This window comes from Calypte anna, chromosome 11 (genome assembly GCF_003957555.1).
Source record: "Calypte anna isolate BGI_N300 chromosome 11, bCalAnn1_v1.p, whole genome shotgun sequence".
In the NCBI taxonomy this organism is placed as follows: Eukaryota; Metazoa; Chordata; class Aves; order Apodiformes; family Trochilidae; genus Calypte; species Calypte anna.
This window is the reverse complement of record NC_044257.1, coordinates 840,043-856,508: the sequence shown is the minus strand read 5'-3', so window position 1 is coordinate 856,508 and position 16,466 is coordinate 840,043. Positions and strand designations below refer to the sequence as shown.

The following is a 16,466-nucleotide window of genomic DNA, read 5'->3' as shown; positions in this document are numbered from 1 at the left end:
TCCTTTGGGGAGGAACAGACAAGAGAGATGCCAGAACTGACCAAACAGAGGATTCCATCCCATACACCTCAGACTCAGGAGAAACTGGAGGCATCAGGAGGGTCAAACCCCTTCCTGCTTCCCCTTCTTCCCCTCTCCCTCTTTGCTTCAGCATCCTGGGAGGATTCTGCCTGTTCCTCTGCCTGTGCTCCTGATCCATTCCAGCCTGGATCTGTGTGTTCCTGCCTCCAGCTCCCAACTCCTGCTGACCCCAGGATTCCAGCCTGGACTTTCCCAGGGCTGCCCTGCAGCCTCAGTGGGGATGGGAGAGTTATTGGGGGAGAGGGGGGAGGAACCTGGGATCAATTTCCCTGTATATTTGTATAGATTTAGTAATTTTTCCTATTTATCATTCCTGTTTCATTAAAGCTGTGCAGTTTAGTTTCCAACCCATCAGTCTCTCTCCCTTATTCTCTCTCCTTTCTTTATCAGGGAGGGGAGGGGGATTAAGAGAGGGCATCTGGCATTTGGTTTAAATGCTGGAGCAGTGTTAAACCCTGACACTCAGGTAGGACAAGAGCTTCCCCAAACCCAAACCATCTGCACATTAGTTCCTGGTCCCCAAGAAAATGACCAAAACCCTTAGTGCCCCACCAGCAACCCTGCTTTTCTTCTGCCTTACCTCTGCAATGGTGGACTTGCAGACTTCTCTGGCCACGGATTCAAACTTGGGATCTGTAGTCAGGTTCAGCTTGTAGTTCCACAGGAGCTACAAAGACAGCATTTGTAAGAAAGGGATTTAAGAGCTCTCCCAGCAAGAAGGACAAAAATTTTGCTATCAGGAAAGAATGAAACTCCATTTGTTCCCCATCTGTATCATCATCCTAAGTGCAACGATCAATGCCAAGTCTCCTTGACAACAACTTCAGTCCCTTCACTTCTGCAATAATTTTCTGATCTAGAAACATTCAGGGGGTTGAAGATCTCTCCATAAGTTCACAAGCTGACTCATTAAAAGGAAATATGCCTAACGAAGACAGCTTCAGAACTGATCACACAATGTAACTTGGCATCTGCTGCAGATTTGTTCAAGTCTTGAGCCCACCACACCTTTCTGTTCCATTGCTTGCCCAGTGCAAATCATCTAACAACAGTCAGCAGACATCCTGCCAAAAACCTAAAAAAAAGACCAACAAAGAAGGAAGGAGAACAATGCAGCTGGTCCTTTACTACTTGCCTTCTGGGAGGGAGCTGCAACCAGACCATTTTTTGGCTGCAGCTCTATTTCAAACCTCCAGGAGGTTCTCTCTCTTGCTGAGCACAAGGACAGATGAAAGCACCTCAGGCAGGATGGATGTTCTGCCCAGAGCCAGAGATCAGCTCACAGAGGAGCCCAGACAGATGTGGTCATAGTGCAAAAATCAGTCTCAGGGAAGTCACACTCTGCAGATCTATACACAGCCCAGATGTCCTCCAGAGGCACCATAAAATAAAAATACAAGGCAAGCTTGCAAAACCTCAGCAAATTAATAGTTGAGATGTTGCCCAAGAAAAGCTCTGTTCGTTCATCTCTTTTTCTCTAGGGGCTCAAGTTGCATTTAAACATCACCCGAAAGATTGAATAACTCTGAAATCAAAAAATGTACAAAAATCAAGTTAAGACAAACGGTTTGGGCAAGCTTTATGCTGAAGTTCCACCCAAAATGCTAACAAACACAGCACATGCTTGTCTACAAGTAATGCAGTTTCATATCTCCAAAGGGTGCAAGCATGCAGAGAGGACTAAAAATGGAATCAGCACAGCTGCACTGTATTCCACACCTCGTGCCATGGAGTTATGAAAAATTATAAGATGTTTGGATCCTGGGATCAATGGTAGTAAGAATTTGATCATAAAAACACACTTCTGTATCTGTAATCTCAAAATTTGTGGAGAGAAGAAGGGAGAGAGAAGAAGGGAGAGAGAAGAAAGAAGGGAGAGAGAAGAAAGAAGGGAGAGAGGAGAAAGAAGGGAGAGAGGAGAAAGAAGGGAGAGAGGAGAAAGAAGGGAGAGAGAAGGAAGAAGGGAGAGAGGAGAGAGAAGGGAGAGAGGAGAAAGAAGGGAGAGAGAAGGAAGAAGGGAGAGAGGAGAGAGAAGGAGAGAGGAGAGAAGGGAGAGAGAAGGGAGAGAGAAGAAGGGAGAGAGAAGAAGGGAGAGAGAAGAAGGGAGAGAGAAGAAGGGAGAGAGAAGAAGGGAGAGAGAAGAAAGGGAGAGAGAAGAAGGGAGAGAGAAGAAGGGAGAGAGAAGAAGGGAGAGAGAAGAAGGGAGAGAGAAGAAGGGAGAGAGAAGAAGGGAGAGAGAAGAAGGGAGAGAGAAGAAGGGAGAGAGAAGAAGGGAGAGAGAAGAAGGGAGAGAGAAGAGGAGAGAGAAGAAGGGAGAGAGAAGAAGGGAGAGAGAAGAAGGGAGAGAGAAGAAGGGAGAGAGAAGAAGGGAGAGAGAAGAAGGGAGAGAGAAGAAGGGAGAGAGAAGAAGGGAGAGAGAAGAAGGGAGAGAGAAGAAGGGAGAGAGAAGAAGGGAGAGAGAAGGAAGAAGGGAGAGAGAAGGAAGAAGGGAGAGAGAAGGAAGAAGGGAGAGAGAAGGAAGAAGGGAGAGAGAAGAAAGAAGGGAGAGAGAAGAAAGAAGGGAGAGAGGAGAAAGAAGGGAGAGAGGAGAAAGAAGGGAGAGAGAGAAAAGAAGGGAGAGAGAGGAAGAAGGGAGAGAGGAGAGAGAAGGGAGAGAGAAGAAGGGAGAGAGAAGAAGGGAGAGAGAAGAAGGGAGAGAGAAGAAGGGAGAGAGAAGAAGGGAGAGAGAAGAAGGGAGAGAGAAGAAGGGAGAGAGAAGAAGGGAGAGAGAAGAAGGGAGAGAGAAGAAGGGAGAGAGAAGAAGGGAGAGAGAAGAAGGGAGAGAGAGAAGGGAGAGAGAGAAAGGGAGAGAGAAGAAGGGAGAGAGAAGAAGGGAGAGAGAAGAAGGGAGAGAGAAGAAGGGAGAGAGAAGAAGGGAGAGAGAAGAAGGGAGAGAGAAGAAGGGAGAGAGAAGAAGGGAGAGAGAAGAAGGGAAGAGAAGAAGGGAGAGAGAAGGAAGAAGGGAGAGAGAAGGAAGAAGGGAGAGAGAAGGAAGAAGGGAGAGAGAAGGAAGAAGGAGAGAGAAGGAAGAAGGGAGAGAGAAGGAAGAAGGGAGAGAGAAGGAAGAAGGGAGAGAGAAGGAAGAAGGGAGAGAGAAGGAAGAAGGGAGAGAGAAGGAAGAAGGGAGAGAGAAGGAAGAAGGGAGAGAGAAGGAAGAAGGGAGAGAGAAGAAGGGAGAGAGAGGAGAGGAGAGAGAAGGAAGAAGGGAGAGAGAAGGAAGAAGGGAGAGAGAAGGAAGAAGGGAGAGAGAAGGAAGAAGGGAGAGAGAAGGAAGAAGGGAGAGAGAAGGAAGAAGGGAGAGAGAAGGAAGAAGGGAGAGAGAAGGAAGAAGGGAGAGAGAAGGAAGAAGGGAGAGAAGGAAGAAGGGAGAGAGAAGGAAGAAGGGAGAGAGAGGAAGAAGGGAGAGAGAAGGAAGAAGGGAGAGAGAAGGAAGAAGGGAGAGAGAAGAAGAAGGGAGAGAAGAAAGGGAGAGAGAAGAAAGAAGGGAGAGAGAAGAAAGAAGGGAGAGAGAAGAAAGAAGGGAGAGAGAAGAAAGAAGGGAGAGAGAAGAAAGAAGGGAGAGAGAAGAAAGAAGGGAGAGAGAAGAAAGAAGGGAGAGAGAAGAAAGAAGGAGAGAGAAAAAAGAAAGAAAAGAAAAAAGAAAGGAAAAAAAAAAAAAAAAAAAAAAGGAAAAAAAGAAAAGACTTCAACAGAACTATGATGTGTCCTTCATCTGATCCAACCCTTCCACAACAGAGAATTGCAGCTGCCATGAAATCAGGGAGCACAGTGCTAAAGGTTAATTCATAAACACAGTTGGAAATTAGGAGCTGTACAGCATGGCTGGGTTTCATTTCTGGAATATTTCTTCCAATAATGAACTAAATAACAGCTTCTCAAGCATCTGAAACCAAGCCTGACACTGAGACGTGCACTTGTCTGTCTGTGCCCAGGGCTAACCAAACAATTAAGGATGTTGAGATGGAACATTCTAACAGAGTGCACATAAGAGAAGGCAAATGAAACCTAATACCAACCTTAGCTCTGATGATTTTTTATTTTTTAGTTTGGTTTTTAGAGGCTCTGGATTTGAAGAGTCAGCTTGACAGCCTGAAAACTGGCTAACAGTTTGCTCACTGTTAAACACAGTGCTGAGAGGAAAGCTGTTCTAAAACCAGTCAAGTGGTTCAAACTGCCTCTAAATATCACACCCCAACAGCATTTTCCAAGTGAATTTAAGGATTTAGCAGCTGTGAAAGTAATACAGAAGGCTTCAACAGCTGAAATTAAAAGAGTTTCAATTCAGTACTGCTCCCATCTTCCCCAAAAGCAGCACATTAGACTGCTCCCAGTAACTCACAAGAACCACCCCCCCAGCTATAAAATGGGAAAGAATCCTGGCTAGCTGCCTCTGAGCCACAAATAACACTTTTAAACACTTAAATAACACTTTTAAAGCTCTTAGATAGATCCCACTCTGAAGCTTCCAGTAAGACCACAGTGGCTGAACTGGGGTAAAGAAGTCACCTTGTGTTCTTCCTCCAGAGGCCAGGACAGAAACCCAAATCTGTCCTCTTTAATCCCTTTTGCAGTCTACCAAGCTGCAAAATACCCAAGTTTGAGAAAGGATCTGGGGTACAAATGTCATAGCTACAGACTGAAAAAACCAAAACAAAGCAATACTTACATGATTACAGTCTGAAGAGATTTCATTATCTGGCTGAAAAGAGAAAAGAGGAGTGTCAGTTCACTGCTGATGTGATGCATTTAACATACAGAAGAGTGTAACTTACAGAAGCCAACAGGCTGTCAACACATTCCCTTTGTAAGAAAGAACTTGACAGAAGCAATAGGGCATTTCCCTCTATTCTGCTCTTCCCCCTCTGCTCTGCTCAGACCCCCCCTGCAGTGCTGGGTCCAGTTCTGGAGTCCCCAGCAGCAGAAGGACACAGAGCTCCTGGAAGGTGTCCAGAGCAGAGGCACTGAAATGCTCAGAGGGCTGAGCACCTCCCTGGGAAGCCAGGCTGAGGGATTGGGGTTGTTCAGCCTGGAGAAGAGGAGGCTCCCAGGGGAGCTCAGAGCAACCTTCCAATATCTGAAGGGGCTACAAGAAAGCTGGGGGAGGGCTTTGGACACGGGGGGGTGGGGAGAGGAGAAGGGAAATGGGTTAAAACTTGGAGAGAAAGGGGAGATTGAGGTTGGAGATGGGGAAGGAATTCTTGAATTTGAGATCTAGAGATAAGAATACCACTAAAACAGACAGTGCTTCAAACCTCTGCCTTGCTGCTAGTGTTCAGTTATTGAAACCTATCAAATGACCCCTGAGGAGAGCATGCAGAGAAACAAGACATCCAGGTGCCTCCAGTTGCCAAAGAGTGGGTGTGAGTCCACCTGTGCCTGGTTAGGACAGGACCCCTATTACCAGGGGGCCAATAAAGGTGGGACCCACACCCACAGAGGAAGCTCAGCTCACTCTGGTGTGAGGCAATGGAGAGGCCAGCAGCTCATCGAGCTTCAGGAGCAAGAAAGGCTCCTCCCGCTACAAGACCACCCCAACAACTGAGGCTGAAGGGATTAAACTTGGAGAGGGGAGATTGAGGTTGGACATGAGGAGGAAATTCTTGAATTTGAGGGTGCTGAGCCCCTGGCCCAGGTTGCCCATGGAAGCTGTGGCTGCCCCATCCCTGGCAGTGTCCAAGTCCAGGTTGGATGGGGCTTGGAGCAACCTGGGCTGGTGGGAGGTGTCCCTGCCCATGCAGGGGGTTGGGACTGGATGAGCTTTAAGGTCCCTTCCAACCCAAACCAGTCTGTGGTTCTATGATTTAAAAAGTTGTGTAACAAGAGTGACCATCTCTAAGTACCAAAAAGATGCAATAAGAGGCACGTTAGACACTTCACTCCATAGAACATAAATGGCACGAGAGTAGCAGCATTTCTGTAGATGCTGCAAAAACATAATGAATGTTGTCATGTTTGGCCTGACTGCTTGAATGAAGGTGAAAAAGCATCCATGGAAAAACAAAGATGTGGTAGTTTTAAAGAAAAATTAGTTTTGTGCACGCAATTGAACAAGTGAGGTAGAAGTCACTTCCCTCCTGCAGATCAAAGGGTTACAAACAAAATTCCCTATGTGAGAAGCAATGTTTTTCTTTTAAGCTGTGCATAACAGTGCTGGTTCAAAGCAGCCTTGAGATTTACACCTCAGCCACAAGAAACTAGTAACATCCAATATTCATAAATTATTTCAAAGTCTTTGCTCTATTCTTTATTTTACAGTCATGACAGTCCCACTGTATCCTCATGGCAATCCAGCTGACAAGTTCTTGTTCCAGAACAGGACAAGGAGCAATGGGTTGAAACTGGAACATAGGAAGTTCCAGCTCAACATGAGGAGAAACTTCTTGAGGGTGAGGGAACCCTGGCCCAGGCTGCCCAGAGAGGTTGTGGAGGGCTGTGCTGTCGTGATCAGTAAGGCACTTTGGTTTCTTTTTTTTTATTTCCTCTCTTAGGGATGCTTGCCTCAGAGCAAGGTTTTTTCAGGTATAATTGGAAGTTTTTCCTTGGGTGGTTTGTTTGCTCCATGGAGAAAAGCCTTGGAGTCAGCAATGTGCCCCTGTGGCCATGAGGTACCCTGGGGTGCATCAGGAAAAGTGCTCAGCAGATCTAGGAAGGTTTTCCTCTGGTTTTCCTCTGCCCTGCTGAGACCACACCTGGAATACTGGATCCAGTTTGGGGCTCCCCTGTTCAAGAGAGACAGGGGAACTACTGGATCTCCTGAGGGATCTACTGGAGAGATCCAAGGGAGAGCTGCAAGGAAGGTGAAGGGACTGAAACATCTCTGCTGTGAGGAAAGACTGAGAGCCCTGGGGCTGTTCAGCCTTGAGAAGAGAAGGCTGAGAGGGGACCTTAGGAGTGCCCATAAATATCTGAGGGGTGGCGGGCAAGGGGAAGGGGCCAATCTCTGTTCTGTGGTGCCCAGGAACAGGACAGAGAATAATGGGATGAAACTGGAACATAGGAAGTTCCAGCTCAACATGAGGAGAAACTTGTGGAGTGTGAGGGTGAGGGAGCCCTGGGCCAGGCTGCCCAGAGAGGTTGTGGAGTCTCCTTCTCTGGAGCCTTTCCAACCCCCCTGGATGTGTTCTGTGTGTCCTGCCCTGGGTGACCCTGCTGGGGCAGGGGGTTGGACTGGATGAGCTCCAGAGGTCCCTTCCAGCCCCTGACATTCTGTGATCCTAAGGCACAGCCTCTGCCAGCCCACTCGTGTGTTGAAAACTCCCAGAGGCTGCAGAGAGCCACTGCAAACCAAGCCGCCCTCCTTCCACCTGGGGTCTCTCTCCTAATGAAGAGCTCCTTGAAAACATAGTTAATCACATAAACCCCTATCACATCTGCATGGTAAAGCAGCACCAACACAGAAAAAAAAAAAATCACCTGCCCATCCTACCCACAGAAAAGCCAGGCCTGATTCACAAAGTCTCTGCTTCTGCTTGTACTGAAGGGGCCAGACATGCTCCAAGAGCCACAGACACTCAAACCCACTCAAAGCTTAAAGACATAATTGACACGAATACATTAGAGCTCAGATATTTGATATATGACACCAGTTTGGGAACCAAGCAGCCCACATCTCAAAGGGTTTTCCAGTGCAAGCGTTTGCTGCTGCATGACGTGTCATGCCAACATCTCCTCCATTGCAAGTTTATGGAAAAAAGAGAGCATGGGAAATGTTTCCAAGTCCTCAATTACAGCCATGATTAACTAAAGCACTTTACTTTTATATAGCAGGAAGTGGCAGAAATTGCCTCTCCACTTAGAACATAAAACACAAAACAGTACCTGAAGGATCAGAGTAATTAATTGCAGTTTGGTCAGACTGACACCATCCAAAACCCCATCTCCCAAAGTAACCATATATTTCAAAATTAGGCTCTCAGCTTTTATGAAAAGGCTTGCAGATGCCTGCTCATGATCCTCACAACTGAAAACTAAGACAACATTCAAACTGCACTATTTTTACAGCAAGACCAACACTACCATGATTCACAAGGTGGGGTTTTTTGCCTCCACTTTCTGCACCTTCAGCAACAAACAGGTTTTAGCCTAAACTAATATCAAAAGCTGTCAGAATGCCCTCCACTGCAGCTGCAGTCTTTTTTAGCCAGGGATAGTTTTTAAGAGACTATATAATATATATTTAAGAGAATATATAATCCCCCTCCAGAGGACAGGGCTCACTAGCACCTGCAAAGCAGAAGAATTCGCAAGGGCCAGGGAGTGAGTTATTTCTGCATCCTCCAACCTAGGCTTCAGATCCACCAAAGAAGAAACCTCAGTGTTTTCTGGAAAGATGAGCCCTAGAAGATAACAGACAAGTTCTCACTGACTCAGGAAGCTTGAACAAGCTTTTCTGGAAATACAGAACATTAAAATACTGCACACTGCAATCCCAGCCTTCCCTGCACTCTGTAGCAAAGCTCAGCTCTGAGAAATGAAGCCTTATTTTTCTGAGAAGAGTAATGGAAGTTAAATGGGATCTTACCTAAGCTTTAGTGCTGCATCCATTCACAGTTCAGTACTTAAATAAGCAAAAGCATAAAATGCAGCCAACAGCCCTTGAACTGTGGAACAAGGTGATCATCCTTCTTCCCTCTTACCCACTGCAAGAGTGGGACAGGTGGGTTCAGTGGCAATGCTGACCTGCTTCTCCCAACCAAAGGAGAGGAAAGTGTTCCTTTTTATCTTGATAAACTCTATGTTTTCATCAGATAAACTGAAGAGCTAAGCTTGAGGAAGGGGATGAAAAACCTCCTCAGTGGAACACGCATCAGTTCTGCCCTTCTAAGGACAGCCTATGGCCCTCTCTCCACCACATCCACCTAAGGACCCTGCCAAACAGGAGCAGTTTCAGAACAACATGCTCGGGGAGTAAGAGTCATGAAAAAAAACCAAGCCAAGTTTCAAATTACCACTAAGGGAAGCCGAGGAGCAAGAAAAGCTGCATTGTGTCTTTCTCACAGGGTGATCTTGAGGAACAGGGATGCTGAGGGAGAGGGGGAAGGAGGAGCAGGCCAGGGCAGCACTGCATGGCAGCTGAGGAATTTTAGGGGAGGAAACTGCTGGCAAGGAGGAGGTTCCACTGATTAGGGAGGGAGAAGGACATCTCTTCCACCTGTTAATTGAAGGATTAAAACCAGACTTTCCAGGAAGTACCTGTGCCTGTGGGCACACAGAAGCTTTTGCAGTTTCAGTGGGAATATATTGTCTCCCTTGGCAGTTCTCTAAGAAGCTCTTCAAACTCCTCCACACACTCCCATTCCAGAGTATGAACACCACTTCCTACCTCCCAGGAAAAGCAGAGTCTGGAACAAGCACAGCAATAAGAAAACCTGAACAGAAAAAAAACCCCATTTCTTTCCATTTAACCAGCTACAGCAGACACAAATCATACTGCTTTAGTATTGTGAGCTCTGTAGAGGAATCCACAGGTTTGTGTGCAGCCCTATCACCACCAGACTGTGAGGTTATCAACACCACTGTGTTTCAAAGTGCCTTTACTCAACCACCAGCTCTCAACTTGCTGAAACAAGCCACAACAGTGAGCCCTTTCTAAACCTCTCTGCTCCAGCAGTGGTACAAAACTGGGTTAAAACTCCCCAGATGATGAGCAACCCACTACCCTGGCTCAGGAAAGCAGAAGGTGTTGGTGTTTCAGCTTCAGAACCAGCCCATTCTCATGCCTGTTGCCAACAATACTTAACCAGCTGTAGCTCCATCATGAACCAGCATCATCACCTTGTGAAGAGCACACTGCCTGGGGTACCATCACTGTCACTTCCACAGCTGGAGTCACTGCCCCTTCCAGCTGGGTGTACTCTTACTTCATCACATCCTAAAAAAAAAATAATTCACACCACTGGATTTCGAAAAGCAAGATAAGAATCCTGATCGACTGCTGGGGATGAAATTCAAGGTCTTTGGATAACTCTCTGCAGGGATTATTTTAATCACCAGAAGCTGCCTGACCTTCCTTTGCTTCCTTGCAAATGTCATGCAAATAGAAGAGCCTGAAGTTAACTACACAACTGCCTTTATTCCCAGATTTTAATCCCTCCTTCGAGCAGAACAAGGGATGACAGCAAACATTTCCACTATTTATTTTAGGCAAGAGTAGCAGGGTGCTTGCTGAAAAGCAAGGATCAGGCATATCTCACATACTGACTATGGAGAATCTTCAGGAATAGGACAACAGACTTTGGACCTGCTCAAGCAAAAACCACTGAGAACCAGCACGGAGCTAACCAGCAAAATCAAAAGGCAACTGGCTTCTGGATAGGGGGAACCCAGGCTGATGTTTTCCCCCTAAACTCAGGACAAAGATCAGACCAGTAACTGAGGAAAGGATGTTAAATAAAGCAGCTAAGCTCCTGTGACAGAGAAGGTGTGCAGAAGTCCAGCTGGACTGCAGGTGTTCCTCAGTTTCCTGTACTGTCACACCTAGGATCTGTGACAGAGCACAGTATGGATGGTTACCTGGCACAGGCAGCTCATGGTTCCCAGCTACAGCATTAACATTTTCCACTCTGACCTCAACATCTATCACTGGTATCTGCAGAAGAATGGCAGAGCAGGCCTGCTGACCTGGGAGCTTCTAATGAGGAGATTTTTAGGTGATAAATGGAAAATTGACTCCTTCACCACGTCCTTCCCAGAGATAGGAGAAATCTCTTCACAATGAACACAGCCAGCTGAGGCAGCAAATGCACAATGAAGGGATTTAATCTGCAAGTGTCAAGGTAGCTAAACTTACACACCAGAAAACAGCACAGGCTAAATGCAAGGCAGCAGTCAAGGAGAGATCTGGAGGAAAAACCCTCCTGCAAACCTGATCCCTTCCTGAGACAACCACTCCAAATAATCCTGCAGAAGCAGCTGTGGAAAGAAGAGCAGACACAGCAGTCTAGGCAAGAAGCAACACAGCTTCTGTAAAAGAAGAAGAAACACACAATCACACAACCACCCATGCTTCAAAAGTACTGAAACACCCTGGAGTTCTGTGCCAAGAAGCATATGGCTCCAGTAAACCACTTTCACACATCCTGTAATCCTGAAAGAGTCGTGTGTGATAAAAAAAGTCAAAGCCAGTGATAATTTAAGTTCAAAACAGATGAGAAGACTTCATAATTTAATTACACATTTAGTGAGCAATAGAAGTTAAACTTGTTAAGCTGAGCTTGAAGTATTCTCTAATGCCAGTGAATTGTAAGTACTAAAAACAAACACAGTGTTGCTGTATCAGCAAAGAACACCACATTTTTCATGCTTTGAAAAAAAAAAAACCAACAAAACCAAACCAAACATTTTAAAGCACTCTACTGTGCATACATAATGCAATAGCTAAAGCTCCTACATTCTATACATTTTGCTTATTTCCCATAGATATTTTTTCTCCACTTAAAAATGGCACCAAAATCCACTACTCCAGGAAGCACCTGACCAAGTATTTACTTCCACCTGGGTTAGGCACTCTTAGTTTATGCAAGTTTAACAATACAAGTTCTACACAGACACCTAACAAACACCTCCAACACATACACAGAACTTTGTGTGTGAAAATCAACCTCTCAAGGACCAGCAGCAATCCCTGTAGCCACCCTGCACACACCAAGTACAAGGAGCACATCACAAGTTCTGAACTGAACCCTCAATTCTACAGACTTCTCCAGCCATGCTGGCCTTTTAGGACACCACCAAGACAAGTGTGCTCATTCAGAAAACATTATCACAAAGCAAAATCAAAAACCACCCCTGGCACAACCACATCATGTGTCCTCCTGGCCCTGCAGCCAGGGAAAAAGGAGCCACAGATGAAGCAGTCCTCGTCCACTCACAGCTGAAGGATCCAGTGTTCAGTGGCTGCTTCAAACAGCAAGGAAGCTGAATGAGTCTTCCCCTTTCTTATGTAGCTTTGACAAGAAAATAAGAAGATTACAGTAGTCACGTTGTGCTTGTTTCACCTTTGCTTCAGAGGAAGCAGATTGTTCAGCAGTCTGTGTGCCTTTGCTCCACGGCAGAGATCCATCCCTGAAGCAGAGAGCAGAAAACACTCAAGTTTTATATCTGATGCTTCAAAAGTGACCCTGGATCAGGGGGATATAAAGACACAGACTAACTCCATTCACCTAAACCCAAACATCTTTGCTAGTTACTTCTTACCAGCAGATGACTTTCTCCAAAGCTGCAAGGCGGGTGCTTGGGGCTGCAGAGCTGCTGGGTGCTGGCAGTGCCACACACTGTGCCACAACCCACTGGCACAAGCTGCTTTGTCCCTGAGGCTTCTGTCTCCTCATGTGGGGGACCCTCAAGGCTTTATGCCCTCTTTGCAGGAATTTTTTTCTCATTTCACATTCTAAGACTCAGCACAATCAAAGCAAACTTATCTCAAACGTGTGTTTTGTTCTCCCCTGAATCCCATTCCCTTCCTCCTCTTGGAGGTTTTCCAGCCAGGCCTGATGCACCATGGAGCAGGACAGGCCCTGAAATCTTGTGTTTGCCCCAAAAGTTATCAGCACTGCTATCAGATAATAATGTCTGGCACATTACAACAGAGTTCTGCTATTACAACAAAGTTCTTCATTACAACAACAGAGTTCTGCTCTGAAGCTCAGCACTTTGAGCTGCAGATCCAGCCAAGGAGGTTTAGGATTTGCTCCTGGAAAGCTCTCTCACAACACCAGCAAAATCCTAAAAGGCACAAAAAGGATGCTGTGTGTGAAGAGAGGAGCTGAGCAGAAGCAAAGCTGTTAGGAAATGCAGGGTGGGACCGACAGGAGCTGCTCAAGTGAGCTGAGAGCCCAGAGATGAAGGTGACGGGCAGCCTGCTGTCTTCCCTGCCCCTGGCTCCAGCTCATGGCAGAGTCCAAACCTCAGCAAATCAACAGAAAAGCTGTTTGCTGTTTTAGTTCTCTGCCAGGCTACTACAAATGGCCTTATGGAGGAGTCCCCAGCAGCTCCAGTCAGAGAACTGTGAAAAAACTGTGGCATCTTCAGCTGCAGCATCAGCCAGCCCACAGGTCTTTAAGATATTCTAAACCAGTTTACCTCTGAAACTACCTTCCTGGATGAATTCCTGACTCAATCCCAAGCAGAAACGTCCTAGAGTAACTGAAGAGTACTCCACGAGAGGCAAAATTGTCAGCACAGGTTTGGGTAGCACAGCATCTGCTGGGGGATGAAGGAATGAGAGAAGAAAGGAACAGAGGCTCCAACAAATAATTCTAGTGCAACAACTAATGAAAAAGCTTTTATTAAATATGGTCCTCTCTTAATAAAGCAAATTTCATCACTTACTCTTAATATAGGGACTTCACACCTTGACTGTGTATGTATGCTCTACAGTGCTCCAGGCTGGGATTAACTTGACAGAAAGCTTCCAGGAGACCATGAAAAGTTCACAAGCAAGACTCAGTTTTACAAAAAAAAAAAAAAAAACCAGGTTCCTCTGCTCCTCAGAGAATACTGTTTAAGATGCACATGGCCTGAAACCAGAGAGGTTCTTTCTAGATGAACTTTGTACAGAAGCTAAGAAAAAAGTTCACCCCAGAAGCTCAGCACCCCAAGGCACAGGGAAAGGGCAGCATTTAAGCACAGGTCTCAGAGCAAACAATCTTACTCAGCTCCTCACTCCACAACTTACTGAAGGGTCATGGGGCTAGCAAAGCAACCAAGCTCCAGCATTCCCTCTGTCAGGGCAGCTCTGTTACACTGGTGCTGGAAATGATCTGCCCCTAACCAGGCTCCCCCAGCCAAGGCTCTTGTTTCATTCAGCTTGAACAGAGAACAATGCTCTCAACACTCAGCCAACCAATATTCATATTTGCTTTGGTTATTCTGGGCTCATGACTCCAGTTTTCCATGCTGAAAGCTCCCACAGATCCCTCCCCAGGAGGATTTTCAGCCCTCTCTTTCCATGAGGCACCCATGTCCCCTCCACCAGGGCTCCTGTCCCCAAATAAGCACTTTGTGCCCATCACTCTGGGGCATGAGCTGCTTTCATCTGGATGATTTACACTCCTACATTCCACCTCTGAACCCAAGTAAGATGAGCACCCAAACAGGTGGGAAGCAGAGTCAGCTATTTTTAACTCCTGCCAGCTATTCTGCTTAGAGGCAATAAAAAAAATAAATCAAATACCTCAAAAAGCTGCTCCAGCTTTAACCACAAACCACAAGCACAGTCATTTTGTTTTGAAGTCTTCCTTCCTCCAGGACAGTGGTGAGTGCCCTACTCCACCCCCCAGACCTGCTCCAATTCTTTGAAGCATACAGACAAAATAAAGCTTGAGTTGCCTCCAGCACAGCTGTCAGTATTTCAGAGCACAATTTCAGGCACAATTACATTCAACAATGGCACTTCTAAAAAGTGCACGTGGATCAACAGACCTGCAAGTTCTTGCACACTGCCCAGCACTGGTGACATTACAAGAAAAGGATTGTTTTAGCTTTCCATGTGGCTCACATCCTCCTGAATTCCATACTCACACTGCTTTGTTACAGTTCACCACCTCCAATCCCAAAGTGGGGAGGGGGATCAGGATGTACCAAGGGACCCCCATGTGCCAGCTCTGAAGTGCCATTATCCTGCAAGGGATTTCCTGAAAGAAAGAAAGTCTCCCAGACCTTGGCTGTCAGTCCAGCTGCCTTCCTGAGAGATGAAGTGCAATGGAAAAGTCTCCCTCAAAGCAAGAGCAGCCTTAACACAGGCAGTGCTCAGCCACTTCCAACACCTGAGTTTGAAATAAAACCCTGGAATTTTCTTCAGAAGATCCATGGGGGTCTCAACACATCACTTGCTTCTTACCTTCCCCCCCCCCAGGGAGAGGTGGTGGTGAATGAGAGCCCTGAGCTGAGCAACTTCCTGCTGATTAATTAAACATTTCATAGAACCACAGAATGGGCTGGGTTGGAAGGGAGCTCAGAGCTCATCAAGTCCAACCCTTGATCCACTCCCCCCGTGGTTCCCAGCCCATGGCACTCAGTGCCACATCCAGGCTCTTTGGAAAGATCTCCAGACACGGGGAATCCACTCCTTCCCTGGGCAGCCCATTCCAATGCCTGATCACCCTCTCCAGAAAGAAATTCTTTCTCATCTCCAACCTAAACCTCCCCTGGCACAACTTGAGACCCTTTGTGCCCTCTTGTCTTGCTGAGAGTTGCCTGGGAAAAGAGCCCAACCCCCCCCTGGCTCCAACCTCCTTTCAGGGAGTTGCAGAGAGTGATGAGGTCTCCCCTGAGCCTCCTCTTCTCCAGCCTCAACACCCCCAGCTCCCTCAGCCCTTCCTCACAGGATACTTGCTTCAGTTCTTCTCACCCTTCAGAGTTAACCACAATCACCAATCTTAGCATTTCCTGGATGTGCCAATTTTATCACAGCACTACCCAAACCATGAAAAAACCCACAACAGATGCTCAAAGGCCATGTCCAGCCACCACCCCTCCCTCAACTGCATCCATCCTCTCTCCTTTCTTCTCACATCTCACTAAGAAGGCTACAGGTACCACACAGCTGCTGGGGAAGATGTGCTGGTGACCAAAGGTTGTTCCCTGGTGCTAGGAAACACACTTAGGACATGTTCAGCTGAAGTTCATGATGTCCACGAGCTCTTGACTTTACAGGACTTTCAAGGGCCAGAAGTCTGGATCTGAGAATATTTTAGGAGATCATCCTACATCTGAAAAAAAAAAAATACTGGACTTGCTATGTTATTCACTCACCAGTTCTCTCAAAGAAACTTCACTGTTGCAAACTTTCTGGCTGTTGAAAACAGCATGAGAGAGGCAAATCACAGAGAGAGGAGACTCTAAATTCACTTGAGGACAGCCCTGCCAGAGGGCTCAGCAGGCCAGGGGATTTCTCCAGCCCTGGCTGAGTTTTCCCCATGAGCTCTGCTTTGCCAGATTCTCACCCACTGAACTCTGCAGCAAACCTCTGTGGTTTATTTTTATAGAGTCCTAGGAACAAAAAGTGTCCTGCTTCCACCTGGGGTCCCTCCTACATGGGCAGGGCTGCCTGGGAGATGCACATCCACAATAAACCCTGCTCTTCAGGAGTCAATATTGAACTCTGCTTTGGAAGCAACAGCTCACAGTGATCTATCACAGCTTTTATAGCCTTCATATTAATAAAAAAAAATATTACAGGGCGACCAAGAGTTAAGTTTCCAAACTTTTCTTATGGTGGCTGAGTAGGGTTTCCATCCCATTACACTCACAATTAAAGAGGTCTAGTTATATACTTCACAGAAACATGAATCATGGTTGAACATAACCTCTGTCAGCCCAGAAGCACTGGTCAGGATAAGCCAAGC

At 46.5% G+C, this 16,466-nt stretch overlaps 1 protein-coding gene across 1 annotated transcript in view; it reads right to left on the bottom strand.

The window, feature by feature from the left end:
• The window catches only part of GLG1 (golgi glycoprotein 1), a 96,282-nt gene that overhangs the window by 47,012 nt on the left and 32,804 nt on the right, over positions 1-16,466 (bottom strand). The window contains exons 2-3 of the mRNA XM_030457585.1: positions 4,787-4,819; positions 662-748 (exon numbers count right to left, since the gene is read on the bottom strand). Of these exons, the coding sequence (XP_030313445.1) occupies positions 662-748; positions 4,787-4,819 (120 nt within the window). The remainder of the gene's footprint in view (positions 1-661; positions 749-4,786; positions 4,820-16,466) is intronic.